At 40.9% G+C, this 15,953-nt stretch overlaps 1 protein-coding gene across 17 annotated transcripts in view; it reads right to left on the reverse strand.

Annotated features, from left to right (window-relative positions):
• ZSCAN31 (zinc finger and SCAN domain containing 31) overlaps positions 1-15,953 on the reverse strand; it is a 45,814-nt gene that overhangs the window by 15,411 nt on the left and 14,450 nt on the right. For 4 of the 17 annotated variants that reach the window (XM_063605223.1, XM_057302455.2, XM_057302453.2 and 1 more), the window contains 4 exons: positions 11,543-12,403; positions 4,765-5,240; positions 2,846-2,996; positions 202-2,317 (listed from right to left, as the gene is read on the reverse strand). In XM_063605223.1, coding sequence (XP_063461293.1) covers positions 1,629-2,317; positions 2,846-2,996; positions 4,765-5,145 — 1,221 coding nt within the window. In that variant the 5' untranslated portion in view covers positions 5,146-5,240; positions 11,543-12,403 and the 3' untranslated portion in view covers positions 202-1,628. Of the gene's footprint in view, positions 1-201; positions 2,318-2,845; positions 2,997-4,764; positions 5,241-10,816; positions 11,278-11,542; positions 12,404-13,258; positions 13,354-15,953 lie in introns of those variants that run through there. The other 13 variants (XM_034961653.4, XM_034961652.4, XR_010112403.1 and 10 more) reach the window with 12 other exon arrangements.

Raw genomic sequence — 15,953 nt, forward strand, 5'->3', positions numbered from 1 at the left:
TTTGTAGGTATTATAAAATTTCATAAACACTATTCCAGAAAATCTGAATTCAGCTAATTGCTAATTGTTGTATTGACAAATAAAATAGTAAGTGACTTTTAAAGAATTGTTTATGGTTCCTAAGCCATGAGGAAAAAAAAAAATACACACACATATGTATGTATTCTTTAACGCTTTAAAAATAAACTTCAAAGACAAAGGTTTAGGGCAGAACAGTTTTAAGCTGAACTTTTATTTCCTCTCTTTTGAAATATTCTGATTCAGGTTTTGACTGTGGAGAAAAGAGTAACAAGAATGTCAGCAGAGGCATTTCGTATCCTAATTTTAACATGATACTTAAAATTCTACCTACATTTGTTAAATGCTATTATTTCGTATGTAAATCATAATGCACATTTATTGAGAGCTACATTTTAAGTACAAGTTTGTATTTATTTAATCTTATGTACCCTATGAGGAAGGTACTGGTATCATCCTCTGTTTTACAGATGGGGAGACTATAGCATAGCAGCATTTAGATAACTTGCTTAAAGTCCCACAGCTCACAAATGGGGAGGAAAGATTTGAACTTGGTGCCAGAGCATATGTTTAACCCTGACAATAAATGTCTAAGCATGCTGGTCTCCCCAGTAAGCAGCAACCTGCCCAAGATATCAGACTTCTTTTCTTTATAAAACTACTTAAATGATGCTGCTTGCAATGGCACTCAAAGTTGCTGACCAACCCCCAAAAGAAGAATAATGCTGACATAAAAGGCTATGAATTAAAGAGGTACCTTGTGAAGAACAGAGATTTTGAAGTATCATCTTACTTATTATTTGTAACAAAAATGGAAAACTTACAGTAATGACCTGCATTGAGAATTTGATATGAATCATCAACACAGTTATGTTGATATGTATATACTATGTTGATGATTCATGTCAAACTCATATTAACTCATGATATCAACATATATATTGATTCATATCAAAAACATGAGTTAGATATGAAATGAGACATAGATTTCTAAACCATTAAAACTACAGGTTTCATACCATGGATAATGCTGCATAATTATAGAAGCTATCTATCACATTCCTAGGGGAGACCATAGCAATGATTTCCTGTGGGAATGTGGACGATTCTTATTCCCCAAAACCTTACATTTGTTTAAAATGTCACTCTTACAGAAAAAGATGCACCTCTGAATATCCTTTGATCTTAGCAAATCTTTTTTTAAAAAGTATACATAGATACTGGTCTTTTAGAATTGTTCAATACGCAGTATTGCTCAAAAACAGCCCCTCCATAACAATTTATTTCCAGATAAGATTTGGTCCCTTTAAAGGAAATCATAAGAAATGGACCAAAGGCTAGGGAATAAGAAGGCCACCCAGCAACCCCCTACAATCACAGTCATCCACACAGGAGACACCAACACCTGGTTTGTAGACAAGTGGCTCAATGCAATACAAAATAAATTTTATAAGAACAGAATAAGCCACTTGAAAATCTTACTTTCCAAGACGGCCCCATTTAGGGGTCTGAGGGTCCACAGAATTAGTCCAGTTCTGCTGGAACAGTATGGATTCTAAAATGCCTAATAAGGTTGCAATGATGACTGAAGGCTTTCCCAAACATCACCCTTATGGTCTCTCTCCAGTGTGGATTTTCTGATGTTTCTTAAGAAGTGTCCGCTTACTAAAGAGTTTACTGCACTGACTGCACTGATAGGGTTTCTCACCAGTGTGGACTCGGAGATGCTGGAAAAGCCCTGCATTCTGAATGAAGGCTTTGCCACACTCACGACACTGATAGCGCTTCTCTCCAGTGTGTATCCTCTGATGCTGAACAAGGCATGAGCTGAGGAGGAAAGCCTTCCCACACACTTTGCATTCATATGGTTTTTCCCCTGTGTGGATTCTTCTGTGTCGAGTGAGGCCATTGCTGGCACTGAAGGCTTTCCCACACTCCTTACATTGATAGGGTTTCTCTCCAGTGTGGCTCCGCCGATGTTCATTCAGGCTTGACCTCCGGCTGAAGGCCTTCCCACATTCTTCACATTCATATGGCTTCTCCCCAGTGTGGATTCTCTGGTGCTCAATGAGTACTGAACTCTTAGTGAAGCTTTTCCCACATTCATTGCACCTGTGGCGTCTCTCTCCAGTGGAATGTGCCTGCTGCTTTTCTGCCTTGCTGTCTCGTTTACAAGTTTCTCTGTACTTAGAATCCAAAGATACATCTCTTTGGAGTCTGCTATCCCCCAAATGTTCCATTTCTTTTAAGATTTCTTGCTTTGATGCCAACTCCTGGTTCTCAGGTATACTTTCACCATCTGGAATAATAAATGGACCAAACAATGTAATCTCTTTCCTTTATGAAAGAATACAATCATAGGATGGAAATAGAAAGATCGATATCAAACAGACATGTTCTAGGAATGAAGAACTGTCAGTTAAGGAGCAGGTTGGGTTAAACAGGGATGTTTAGGCTGGTAGAGTAAGGGGTCATCAGCACTGCTAAAATGGCTGGAGGGAGCACCCAGAGGCTCCCAGTGAGGATGTACATAAGCAGGCACTATATTATAATCATTACAAGGCAGGCACTGTTCTAAGTGTTTTACATATGTTAACTTTTTAAATCTCAAATGACTCTGTGACTGAAGTGCTATGATTATCCCCACTTCAAATATGCATAAACTGAAGGCACAGGGAGGTTACCTGACTTGTCCATTGTCACAGAGCTATTAAATGCAGCGTTTAAATTCCAACCCAGGCAATTTAGCCCCAGAGTCCACAGTCTTAACTATCGCCCTATATAGACCCACCAGAGATCTCCTGAAGGGACCTGTCAAAATCCTTACCTTGTTCTTGAAATTGGTGGAGGTGAAAAGATTCATATCTGAGCTGTGTCACCATAGGCTGAAGCTGTATGTCTGTTGGTTCCTGCTTGACCTTCAGATGTTCCACATCCTCCAAGAGCACTTCAGAATGTCCATGTTCATGGTCTGGAGCCTGAAGGCAGGTAGGCATATTTGGTTAAAGAGGGGGATTATAGGAGTACAAGCTAATACTAAATGAAAGATATCACATGGAACTATATGAAACATTTTCTAGAGAGATGTCACAGTGGAAGGACCAGAGTTCAATTCATTACCCAAAAGCAAAACAGGGAAGAGTGGCCCAATCAAGTGTGGTGGTTTAAAATAAATCCACCAGGTAGAATCTAACTGCCCGCCCCCAACCCCCTGAATGTGGGCTGTACTTGATAGCTCAACTCTACTGAATAGAAAGTGAGGCAGAAGAGATGGTATATAACTTCTGAGTCGTAAAAAGTATCGGAGAATCTGTCCTGATATTCATGTAGGTTCTTTTCTATTTTCCTTAAGCGTCAGCCAGCTTGAGAAATAAAGGGACAGAGTACAAAAGAGAGAAATTTTAAAGCTGGGTGTCCAGGGAAGACATCACATGTCAGTAGGTTCTGTGATGCCCCACAAGCCACAAAAACCAGCAAGTTTTTATTAGGGATTTTCAAAAGGGGAGGAAGTGTGCGAATAGGTGTGGGTCACAGACATCAAGTACGTTACAAGGTAATAGAATATCACAAGGCAAGTGGAGGCAGGGTGAGATCACAGGACCACAGGACCAAGGCGAAATTAAAATTGCTAATGAAGTTTTGGGCACCACTGTCATTGATAACATCTTATCAGGAGACAGGGTTTTTGAGATCAACCGGTCTGACCAAAATTTATTAGGTGGGAATTTCCTCTTCCTAATAAGCCTGGGAGTGCTATGGGAGACTGGGGTCTATTTCACCCCAGCAGTCTCAACCATAAGAGATGGCTACACCCGGGGGGCCAGTTCAGAGACCTACCCCCAGGCGCACATTCTCTTTCTCAGGGATGTTCCTTGCTGAGAAAAATAATTCAGTGATATTTCTCCTATTTGCTTTTGAAAGAAGAGAAATATGGCTCTGTTCCGCCCAGCTAACTGGCAGTCAGAATTTAAGGTTATCTCTCTTATTCCCTGAACAATTGCTGTTATCCTGTTCTTTTTTCAAGGTGCCCACATTTCATATTGCTCAAACACACACGCTGTACAATTTGTGCAGTTAATGCAATTATTACAGGGTCCTGAGGCAATATACATCCTCCTCAGCTGGCAGGATTAAGAGATTAAAGTAAAGACAGGCATAGGAAATCACAAGGGTATTGATTGGGGAAGTGATAAGTGTCCATGAAATCTTTACAATTTATGTTTAGAGACTGCAGTAAAGACAGGCATAAGAAATTACAAAAGTATTAATTTGGGGAACTAATAAATGTCCATGAAATCTTCACAATCTACTTTCTTCTGCTATGGCTTCAGCTGGTCCCTCCGTTTGGGGTCCCTGACTTCCCACAACAAAAAAGCACTGTGGCTTTTTCCTTTCTCTCTCTTTCTCTCCTTCTCCTCTCTGGAGGAAGCCACCTGACATGTTGTGAGGGCACTCAAGCAGCCCCATGAAGAGTACCAACATGGTAAAGAACTAAGACCTCCTGCCAACAGCCAGTGAGTAGCTGAGGCCCCCTACCAACAATTGTACCAGTAAACCATCTTGGAAGTGGATCCGCCCACCTGAGTCTTGTCATCAGATGACCATAGTCTTGGCCATTAAGGTTTAGGGGTAATTTGTTACAAAACAGAGAACTAATACATATAGCTATAGCCAACCAACCTGTGTCACCAAACCCCACCTTTCATTTAGTATTTAATGTCTAGAAGTCCATCTTTCTCCTCTCACCTGGTTCCCTGGCTCACTAAGCTCTTGTTCCAGATCTTCAACTACAGCCACAGCCTCCTCCCCACTCTCCGGATGGTGCTCCCGCACCCAGGCCTGGAGCTCCTCAGGCAGGATAGTCAGGAATTGCTCCAGCACCAGCAGCTCCAAGATTTGCTCTTTGGTGTGGATTTCTGGCCTTAGCCACTGATGACAGAGTTCTCGGAGCCGGCTCAGAGCTTCTCGGGGACCAGGAGTCTCTTGGTAACAAAACTGCCTAAAAAGTTGTCGGGAGGCTTCTTGGCCAGAAAAGTTGTTCCCTCGAAGGTGGGTTTCTTGGTCCCAGATAGGGTCTTCCTCCACTTTCACAATCTTAAGATCGTACTGTTCCTCTGTTGAAGCCATTCCTGGGGTTAATTTGGAAGGCTTACTCTGGCTTTAAGTAAAGGGATAACTGTGATTTAAAATTTTCTGATTTAATCTTCCTTAGGAGAAGACACCTGATGATAGAGCATTATATATTAATGGAAATAAATCATAAAGTAGTGGGGAAAAAAGCCAAGTATGGAAACATGAATGGTATTCTATCATTTATGTTAATAAAATGTATACATAGTTACTGACTTACATATGTTTAGCAACTGGGAAAAGGCTATGGCAGAGTATGTTAACGGCCTCAATTCTTCCCCCTTCCCTATAGCCATGTATTAATATTTTGCAGTGCCCTTCCATTGTGACACTGGATTCAACAATATGACTTGATTTTGCCAATGATATTAGCAAATGTGATGCATGGAGAGGTTTGAGCAGTACTTATGTGACTGGGTTTGCTTACTTTTGCCCTCTGAAACTGCCAGAAGAAGGATATCTTTCAGATGATAAGAGACATGCAGGACAGAGCCAGATCACCCCAGTGGAGCAGATGAGACCATCCTGGATTAGCTGACAGCCAGCTAACTGCCAGACATGTGAGCAGGCCTAGCCTGAGGTCTGCAGAGCTGTTGAATGCAGATGTATAAATAGGGCCTGCCCACCCCAAGTAAGCTGTGCCCCATATACTTATGTGCTAAACATAAGTTTATCACTATATGCCACCAACGTTTTGTGGCTATTTATTATACCACATTATTATGGCAATAGATAACTGATATAGAAGGGTGAACCTCTGGGAAGCAGAATTAGGTAACTGTGGAATAAAAAAAGCAAGAGATATTTACTTTTTGAGCACAGACATGATGCTAAAAGGAAATGCTCATTGGAGCATTTCATATTTCAGATTTTCAGATTAGGGATGTTCAACTGTTAAGTATAATGCAAATATTCCAAAATCCAGAAAAATCTGAAATCCAAAACACTCTGGTCCCAAGCATTTTGGATAAGGGATATTCAGTCTGTAGAAGTGATTTAAAAGCTTGGGCAATATGTGTATATGGTAGCTCTAGGAGGAGAACAGGATATATAAAACCAGCTATAATATCAGATGATGAATGCTATAATAGAGGCCTCACCAGAATATTCAGGGAGTAAAGAATAGAAAAAAGAATTTCTGACAGGGTATGGAATATTGAAAGAATATGACTTAGGGGAAAGTACACTTGAATTAGACTAAAATCATGAAAAGGAATTTATCAGGCAGAGAAAGGAAGGTATCCGGCATCATAAATCAAGCAAACAACATGAGGAAAGGTACTTAAGAGCACACACAATGGCGATAAAGACAGGCAAAGCTGAACTATAGAATATGGGTTGTGGGTAAAATTGTGAGAGGAGATGAGGTTAGAAATATGCATTATATGGGATAGAAAATGGCCTTCAACTCTAGGCTTAGACGTTAGACTTGACTTTATGGAAAACTGAGAGGCATCAAGGCTTTTATTTCATTGTTATGGTGTTAGATCTGTATTTATAGAAAATATTAAGATTCAGGATGGAAATGGTAAGAATATGTTGCAAGGTTGTGGCCATTTAAGTTGGGAAGTTTAATGGTAGTTAAACTGATACAATGTCGACTTTAGTGGTGTAATTTAAGTTTTATATGATTTTTGCCCAATGCTAATTGAATTATTAAGGTCTGAGATCACTTGGAAGTTTTTCAGTTACACTTTATTGGGTGAAAATGCATTTATTCAATTCATTCCAATATTATGTGTCTATTAGGTGTCTGGAATAAAGGAACGGTCCCTAACTTTATGGTATTTACCATGGGAAAGACAGACCTTAATAAAATATTCACATAAAATGATGTTACAGAATTGAGAATTTGAAGAGTTACAAAGATCATGGCATTTATTCTTTGTCAATGTCCAATGCCAAATGTATATCTTTTTACTCCTTACTGTAGCATCTGGTAATTTGGTTTGTTGAGTCTTCAGTGCAGAAGACTGAAAGTCTGAAAATTTCTAATTATGAATTTGTATTGGATTCCATTATTATTAAACATGTAGCTTCTCATGGCCTTAGGTTTATAGGCAAAAATTGTTCTGCAAATATGCGTTCTGCACTTTAATGCTATTGAGAAACCATGGAGATACAGTTGGCTTTTTTTGTTTTTTGTTTTCTTGATCACTACAGGCAATCTCTCACATACCCAAAGCCACAGGTGGAGTATTTCTCCATCAATTGTATTCTTCTCCCCATAATTGGTGCTTAGGATTTACCTCCTGGTCTTATGCCACCATGAACTGTCTTTATCCTTAATGCATAGCACAGTGCCTGGCCCACTGTCAGTGCTCCATAAATGTTTTCTGGGCAAATAAATATATTCTCCCCTCCTATATCCCCTTTCACTTCATCAAGCCATGGTAAGGACAGGGAAAGGAACACAGAAGGGAAAATACACTCTTTCTTCTTGTCCCCCAAACCACCCCTGTTCCCAGGATGTATATGCATTACCCTATGTTCCCAGCCAGTCCTCCCATCTCTTCCTATCTCCTCTCCCAAACTGCTACAGATTACAGACACTTCTTATTTTTAAAATGCCTAGAAGACTTAGAAGTCTGGACTTACCACAAAATTATGAACGCATCTTCAATGTTTTGTTTACCTGATTTATTCGATTAAATGCAAATTTGGTGTCATCTGATATCCTAGCAGGGAACAAATACTTGATAGACATCTGACAAATTAAATGGAATAAACTATTTAAAATGATCTTTACTGAAGCACTGCAGTACAGTGAATAACGTTCAAATCCTGTGGCCTCTCTAAGCGTTAATGACCATAGTACTCCTCTTATAGGTGTTATGATTATACAAGGTAACGCATATAAAAAGCTTAGCGCAGTACCTGGCCCATAGCAATTATTACATAAATATCAATGAGCAGGTATTATTAGTAAAGTAGTATTAGTAAATTGAATATCTTCATTTCATAGAGGAAACAGACCCAACAAAAGAAAATATTGACTTCATATGCTAATAGTCAGTAGACAGTTGAAAATACTAGAAGAAATATTCAAGAAAATCCAGGACAGACTGTGACCAGTGGTGACCTCCCATTTGTGTACTGAAGCCCATCTCTAGATACCACCAGGGGTGTCCCCCTGAACATCCCAACAACAGCTCAAAAGCAACATTAAAGATTGGATTCAGATTTCCAGGGTGATATGAAACAGGCCAATTTATGATTAATTACCAAATTGACTCCAAACATTTGGCATTGGGAGATGATATATAAAAGGGGATAAAGAGAAAGACATGGCCAGCTGCAAATACAAGACAAAAATCTCAGTGGACCAGAAACACAAACACAGAGTAGTTAGTGGAGCTGATGACTTGACTGCAGAAACAGTCAAAGACATCCTAGAATTCAACTCCTGGGGGATTAAATGTGGTGTGTCTCAGGTTGTAGGGAACCAGGCTCACTGTTTCATTCCAGGACCTGCAGTGGACTTCCACACTCATGAAAGGGAGACGGAAAAATAAAAGGTAGTTGACTGCTGACTCAGCTTATGACTTTATCAGCAACTAAGGCCCAGGAGGCAAGGGACAAGGAGAGACTCATTACTAGTAACTAACCTATTTATTTGCTCATTTAGTCAATAAATGTTCATTGAGCACCCGTAACATACCAGGTACTTGGCTGGGCACTAGGGCTACAATGGTGAAAAAGACGGGACCAGGCCCTGTTTTGCTGGAGCATACATTTTAACGGGGAAGACAAACCAAAAATAAAAGCAACAACAAAAATAAGTAAGGAGGCAAATAAAATAATTATGAGTTGTGATGATTACTGAGGATAATAAACTAGGCACTGAGTTACCAAATAAATGAACAGCCTATTTAGATGGGGTAGTGGGAAGTGAGGTAACATTTAAGCCGAGCCCTTAAGTGCAAAAGAAGTGAGCCATACAGAATAGGGATGAGGGAGGGGAAGAGCACTCTGGACTATCCAAAGGCCCTGAGGAAGTGCATGCTGCCATCAAAGACAGGAAAGGAGGCTGGAGTGTCTACAGTCATGTGGCAGAAGAGTGGCAAAATATTAGGCTGGCAAGCCAAGCAGGAGTCAGATCATGTAGGGCATAGGAGTTAGGATTTTATAAACGCAATGAGAAACCACTGAAGGCTTTAAGAAAGGGAGTGACAAGGCTGAATTCTGTACCGAGAAGCTCTGCTACTGGATGGAGAATGAGCTGAGGGAATGAGGGTAGAGGCAAAAGTGGAAGCAGAAAGCAAGAGTAGAAGCAGAAGAGGCAAGAGTTAAAAAAAGGGTAAAGTGGAGGGGGTGAAGACTATTGCACTGAATCTAGAAAGACTTCCACTTAGTTTAGATGTTACTGTACAAGTGAAAGGAGAAAGAGCTTAACCTTTGTAAAAGCAGTTCAGTCACTGGACAATCAATTTATGGAGCTGAGCTAAGAGCTTGGAATATAGAGGTGTTTATAGCTCATGAGGATATAGTTACAATACAATACAATAAAAGCCATAATTTTAAAAATGTATACAAGGTATACCCCTGGAGGAAGTGGAAGAGCTCATCCTAAATACAAGATTAAGTTTTTATGCATTGCCTGTAATCCACAAAGGAATTCATTTCACATATATTTACTAAGTGTTTATGAGGTGTCAGACAGCAAAGAGTGAAACAATGCAGAATTTGATGTGTCCCCACTGTCCTTCACTGAAATAAAAACATGGCAGAAAGAGCATAAAAGAGAATGTTTTCATTCATGAGAATGTTTTCATTCACGTCAGCATAATTAGCAATAGCAACAAAGAGATCATGTAAATCACAAATCATGTGTGTTGTAAAATAAATCTCAAAGGATACCAATTACGATGACAAGAAAACAGAAGAAGACCTTAAATACCATGAGGGAACAGTCAAATCCAGAAATGGGGATGCACTACAGGAAGACTGGAAGAGCCTCCTTTTCAACAAGGCAATGGGATGGGAGGAAGGGAGGCAAAGAGTAAAATTGCCCTAGGTTAAGACTCAACTACATGCAGTGAGTGGTCTATGATTGGATCCTAGTTGGTACAAACAGGTATAAAAGACATCTGTGGGACAACAGGGGGTGGAAGGATTTAAACATGAACTAGGTGTTAGGTGAAGCGCCTACACTTAGTTGGGTTTGCTAATAATCTTGTGGTTATGTAGGGAAATGTCCCTAATTTTTAGAGATGCATTAGAAACTAGAGGTGACAAGTTATGAGGTTGGTGGTTTTTACAATATTTAAAGAAAACATATGCGACAAACATTGCATAATGTTGACTTATTAAATAAAAGTTACGTGTATATAGGTAATAAGGCTTTTGACAGGGAGAGACCCTTCTCTACCTCTGGACCTCGGTTTCGCCGCAAAGCTCCGACCTCTCTAGGGGTCTCTCCCACCACCCTGTGAAAGGGCTACCTAGCTTGCCTTAGGTAGATAGCAAGGGAAGGGTCCCTGGAGAGCCTGCCCCCGCCCATGATTTAGTGTCTTATCCCCACATAACATAAAACTAAGCCTGGGGAAAAAATCAGGTTGCAGGCACCGATAAGGGAACTAGCACAGGGTGTTGTGCCTAGAGATATGCCCACGGCTGCATAGATAGAAAAACCTCGGGCCCATTTGGATAAAAACTTGCACAGAACCTCCAGCTCACTCAGATAAGGGAACAAGGCCTGACACATAATGCCTTTGTCCTTTGTATAGTCAGCAGGTTCCCAGGAAAAGTTTCTTCTCCTTTTGTGGGTATGGACACGGTGGGCTCTGGTAGGTTCCGGCAGGCGCTCTACTTTCCTTTATTAGGACTATAAGCCCAGCTTCTGTGAATCATCACCTCAGCCCCTGATTGGTCCGGGGCCAAACTTTCACTTCGGCTTCTGATAGGTCCTGGGCCAAGCTAAGCAGCAGCTATGAATCATCATTTCAGCTCCTGATTGGTCCCGGACCAAGCTGAGTCAAGCGTTCGCCAGGACAGCCCGCAGACTAAGCGCATTCCCTCTCCTTTCCAGTCCATAAAAACCCCAGAACGGGCCCCATAATGGGTACTCCCGGTCGGGACCCCTTCTCTGCTGGCAGAGAGCTTTTTCCTTTCGCTTATTAAACTTTCGCTCTAACCTCACCTTTGTGTCTGCGCTCCTTTATCGTCTTGGAGGCAGGACAAAGAACTCCGGGCGTTATCTCAGACAAAGAAAGACTGTTTAATCTTCAGGATAAGGGGCGGGACCTCCACCTACTCCACGGGGGCTTCAGGCCAGTGAATGTGTAGGGGCGGGGGTCACGCCTGCGCAGACGTTCCCTCCCCGCCTAGTCCAAGGCACAGACCTGAAATCTTCTGGGAACCTGGCGGGTCGCGACAAGGGGCCAAGACTCACCTTCGGGGCACCGGCAAGCTACGGAACAGGTGGCGGGGCTGCAGCACCCCAATGACCGATCAACCGCAAAGGCCGGAAATGCGTCAGCCGTTCTGAGCCCACTGGCTGAAGCCAGGCAACTCTTTCCTTTCTAGGAATTCCAGAGGTGGCTGCTTCTTGGTGACTCCCTTATTGCAAACCCCGGGGCCAAAAATCCCAGTCCCACTGGGTGCGAGGCAGAGAAATCCGGCGAGGCATTTCTATGGGGAGCGGCCCCCAGCATTTAGGAGTTAGATGGTCATCGAGACGCAAAACATTAGAGCCGGAAGGTGTTAGGAAGATATAAACGTAGAGAGCGAGTAACAGGAGGCAATTCCACGGCCAAACAGGTTTATTTACAGGAAAAGCCTGCGAAGAGTTCCAGTTAGGAATCTGGCTGAGATCCTGATCGCTTACAAGCTGAGGCTTTTATAATAAAATTTCTGTTGGGGAGGGGTTGGGGAAGTGCTGGCTAGTTGGAACTGTTTGGACACTTTCCAACTGGGGACAGATGTGGTTAGGGCCGTTAGGCTCTGTTGCGGTTAGAGCTGTTATGCTCTGTTGAAGCTATGGACGGGGTTGACATTTGCTTTGTTTCTTGAGAACACAGTCATCAAGGTTGTAAATGGCATCACTATTGTTAGTCCTCACAGAAGGGACTTCATACTTTTTCTGTCTCTAATACTTACCTATTCTTCCCCGAGTCTGTCCACTTCCTCTGGTCTCTTTGACATCACAAAGGAGAGATGGTAATGGTGGGGACGAGAATACAGAGTTGTTTTTGTTGTGGTTTTGTTATTTTGTGTTTTACACTCAAACCTCTGTCTTCTGGAATCCCAAAGTCTAGAAGAAGAGCGTGTAAACAAGTAACTGCGTAAAACAGACGTGCATGTGAAATGCAGTAAAATAAAATAAGTGCTTGTAAATCGATGAGAATAGCCTCTGGAACATGCTAAGTACGTATGTAGGAAATAAATGTATGTATTAGTTTGAATTCGTGGCGTGGAAGAGAGAGGAAAACTAATGGGGCAAAACAAGACTCAGCAGGAATCTGCCAGTGTACACTGGAAAAGGAGCAAAGGAAATAAATTTCTGGGAGAGGGAATCAAATGTACAAAAGCAGAACTGGGGTGAAATCCTTTGGTACATCCAAAGAACTGGGCTGATCAGCATGACTGGAGAGTGGTATATGTGGCAGGGGCACCAGCTCTTACTTTTTTTGGATCCCTAACCAAGGAATTTGAGCAGTCTGATCAAATTTACATCTAGAAATGTTATCTTGGCAGCCATGTGGGGATGGACTGTAAGGAAATGAGACTACAGGCAGGGAGACCAGCTAGGAGACTACTACAAGAATCCAGGGTAGAGAGAGTGAGGGCCTGAATCAAGGCAGTAGCAATAGAAATAGAGAAGACAGATAATACATGTTAAGAGGTTGAATTGATTTTTTACAACTCATTCATTAATTATATAGATTCCCATTGAATGCGATCTTTGTGCCAAGGGCTTGCTGGATATAACAATGATGAAGGACACAAGGTCCTCATCCTCATGGGGTTTATAATGTAACAAGGAATACAGACAGAAAGAGACCCAGCTTATACAATTCAAGAGACCCTATTTGAGAAAAGGAATACAAAATTACAAGTACAAACATAGATATGAAAATGGAGACTTAAGTCAGGTGTAATAGCTCACGCCTGTAATCCCAACACTTTGAGAGGCCAAGATGGGAGGATCTCTTGAGTCCAGGAGTTCAAGACAAGCCTGGGTGACATAGTGAGACTCTGTCTCTGCAAAAAATAAAAAATATTAGCCAGGCACAGTTACTCATGCTATTAGTTTCAGCTACTGGGGAGGCTGAGCAGGGAGAATCACCAGCTGCAGTAGCCATGATCGTGCCACTGCACTCTAGCTTGAGTGACAGACTGAGACCCTGTCTCCAAAATTAAATAAATAAATAAATAAAGAAGGAAAAAGAAAAAAAACAAAAATGGAGATTTAGAATGGAAAATAGGCCAGGCGTGGTGGTTCACGCCTATAATCCTAGCACATTGGGAGGCTGAGGCAGGCAGATTGCATGAGCTCAGGAGTTCAAGACCAGCCTGGGCAACGTGGCGAAACCCCAACTCTACCCAAAATACAAAAATTAGCCAGGCATTGTGGCACATGCCTATGGGTCTGAGGTGGGAGGACTGCTTGAGCCTGGAAGGTGGGGTTTTCAGTGAGCTGAGATTGTGCCACTGCACTCCAGCGTGGATGACAGAGTGAGATCCCATCTCAAAAAATAAATAAATAAATATAGAATGGAAAATACATTCTTTACATCACATTACAATTTTTTTTGTAATTGTAATGATAATTACAATTACACAACGAGACAGAACAGGGTCTCGTTCTGTCAACTAAGCTGGGGTGGAGTGGTGTGATCACTGCAACCTTAAACTCCTGTGCTCAAGCAATCCTCTTGCTTCTGCCTCCCAAAATGCTGGGATTAAAGGTGTGAGCTGCTGCCACCACATCCAGCTATACTACAAATTTTAAAGTCTTCCAAATATCACAAACAAAAATCAGAAAAATAACAAAATATTTTTATTATTTAACTGCCTGACTCCTCTATAGTAACTCTCCCCTAATTTATTGGCTTTATGTTCTTGGACTGCTTCTTTGTATGTTAATTTCATAATTTAAATTTTTCTAGAAAGAATAAAAAGTTAATGTAGCCATTCCTCTAGCATGGTTGATCAAAAGCTTTTTAAAATTGTTGACATTTGAGTAAACTTCTATCAAGTTTCTTTCAATTATGAGCTACAAGATTTCAGGACATTCAAATTTTTTTATATGGGGACTAATCTGAGAATCTCTGTGTTGATGACACATTAACTAGTTGGTCTTAGATGTCCTCATTGTCAATGGCATATTATGATGTCTTTGTCAATATCAGTATTTTATGTAAAATGTGCAAGAAATTTAAATCTCTTTTCAATGTGTTCAGTGATTCACTTTTCTTCACTAGAGAATTAATCCAAGAGCATATTTTTTTACTGTATTCAAAGTTTAGCTTTTTTTCTTAATGACTTGCTGATTTCATATAATTTGACATTGTTTCTTTTGTTATAATTTGCTTCCTGATGTCAGAATAATTTCCATTGATTTTATTATCTTTATTTCTTTTGTTTCTCACATTCCATTAATTTTTTTTGGCAGGGGAGTGGGGAAGGAGTCATGCTCTATTTCCCAGGATGGAGTGCAGTGGCTTGATCTCAGCTCACTGCGACTTCTGCCTCCCAGGTTCAAGCAATTCTCATACCTCGAGTATCTGGGATTACAGGCATGTGCCACCACGCCTGGCAAATTTTGTATTTTTAGTAGAGACGGGGTTTCGCCGTGTTGGCCAGGCTGGTCTCAAACTCCTGACCTCAGGTGATCTGCCTACCTCGGCCTTCCAATGTGCTGGGATTACAGGCATGAGCCACCATGCCTAGCCTCCATTAATTTTTAAATTTAAATTTGCTCTCAGTTCTTTAATAAATTATTGAATTTTGTAATTTAGTATTTATTGCTTAAATCATGCCAAAATATCTTTTCAAATTGTAGTTAAAATGACTTATTTCTAAGATAGTGTCCCCTTACCAGATGCTAAAATTCTCTATTGTTATTTCAGTGCCACTCAACAAGAGAAAAATAAGAGATGGGGAGTCAGAAATGGAAACAAACAGTGGTTTAAACACCTGTTGCTAAAATATCCATTTTCTCCCCTCAAATTTTGCAGGCATATGAACCATGTAAACACATTGCTAGGTATCATTCCAGGCCAGGGCATTTGAAGAAACTGCAAGTGTAGAATCCATTTTTTCCCCTCAAATTTTACAAGCATATGAACCATGTAAACACATTGCTAGGTATCATTCCAGGCCAGGGCATTTGAAGAAACATGCAAATGTAGAATCACTTACACTTTATAGACTTAATCATAAACCCACTTCTGAATAAGTTAAGTGCTGCAGTGGAAATAGGTAGGAATCTGATGACTGTTACAGTAATTACAATACCCACCTTTAATTTATCACAGCCTAATTGGAAATAATATTGTATCACTTCACATTTTAGTCTTAGTTGCATATTTAACAATTTACATTTCACATATAGACAGAAACTTATGACACTATTATTCCTTTGCTCTTGCCCATTGATATGGTTTTGCTGTGTCCCCACCCAAATGTCATCTTGAATTGTTCCCATAATCCCCACATGTGGTGGGAGGGGCCCAGTGGGAAATAATTGAATCATGGGGGCGGTTTTCTCCTTGCTATTCTCATGATACTAAGGTCTCATGAGATCTGAGGTTTTATAAGGGGTTTCCCCCTTCACTCTGTTCTCTTCTTCTCTCTCC

Source organism: Pan paniscus, chromosome 5, assembly GCF_029289425.2.
Source record: "Pan paniscus chromosome 5, NHGRI_mPanPan1-v2.0_pri, whole genome shotgun sequence".
Taxonomy (NCBI): domain Eukaryota; kingdom Metazoa; phylum Chordata; class Mammalia; order Primates; family Hominidae; genus Pan; species Pan paniscus.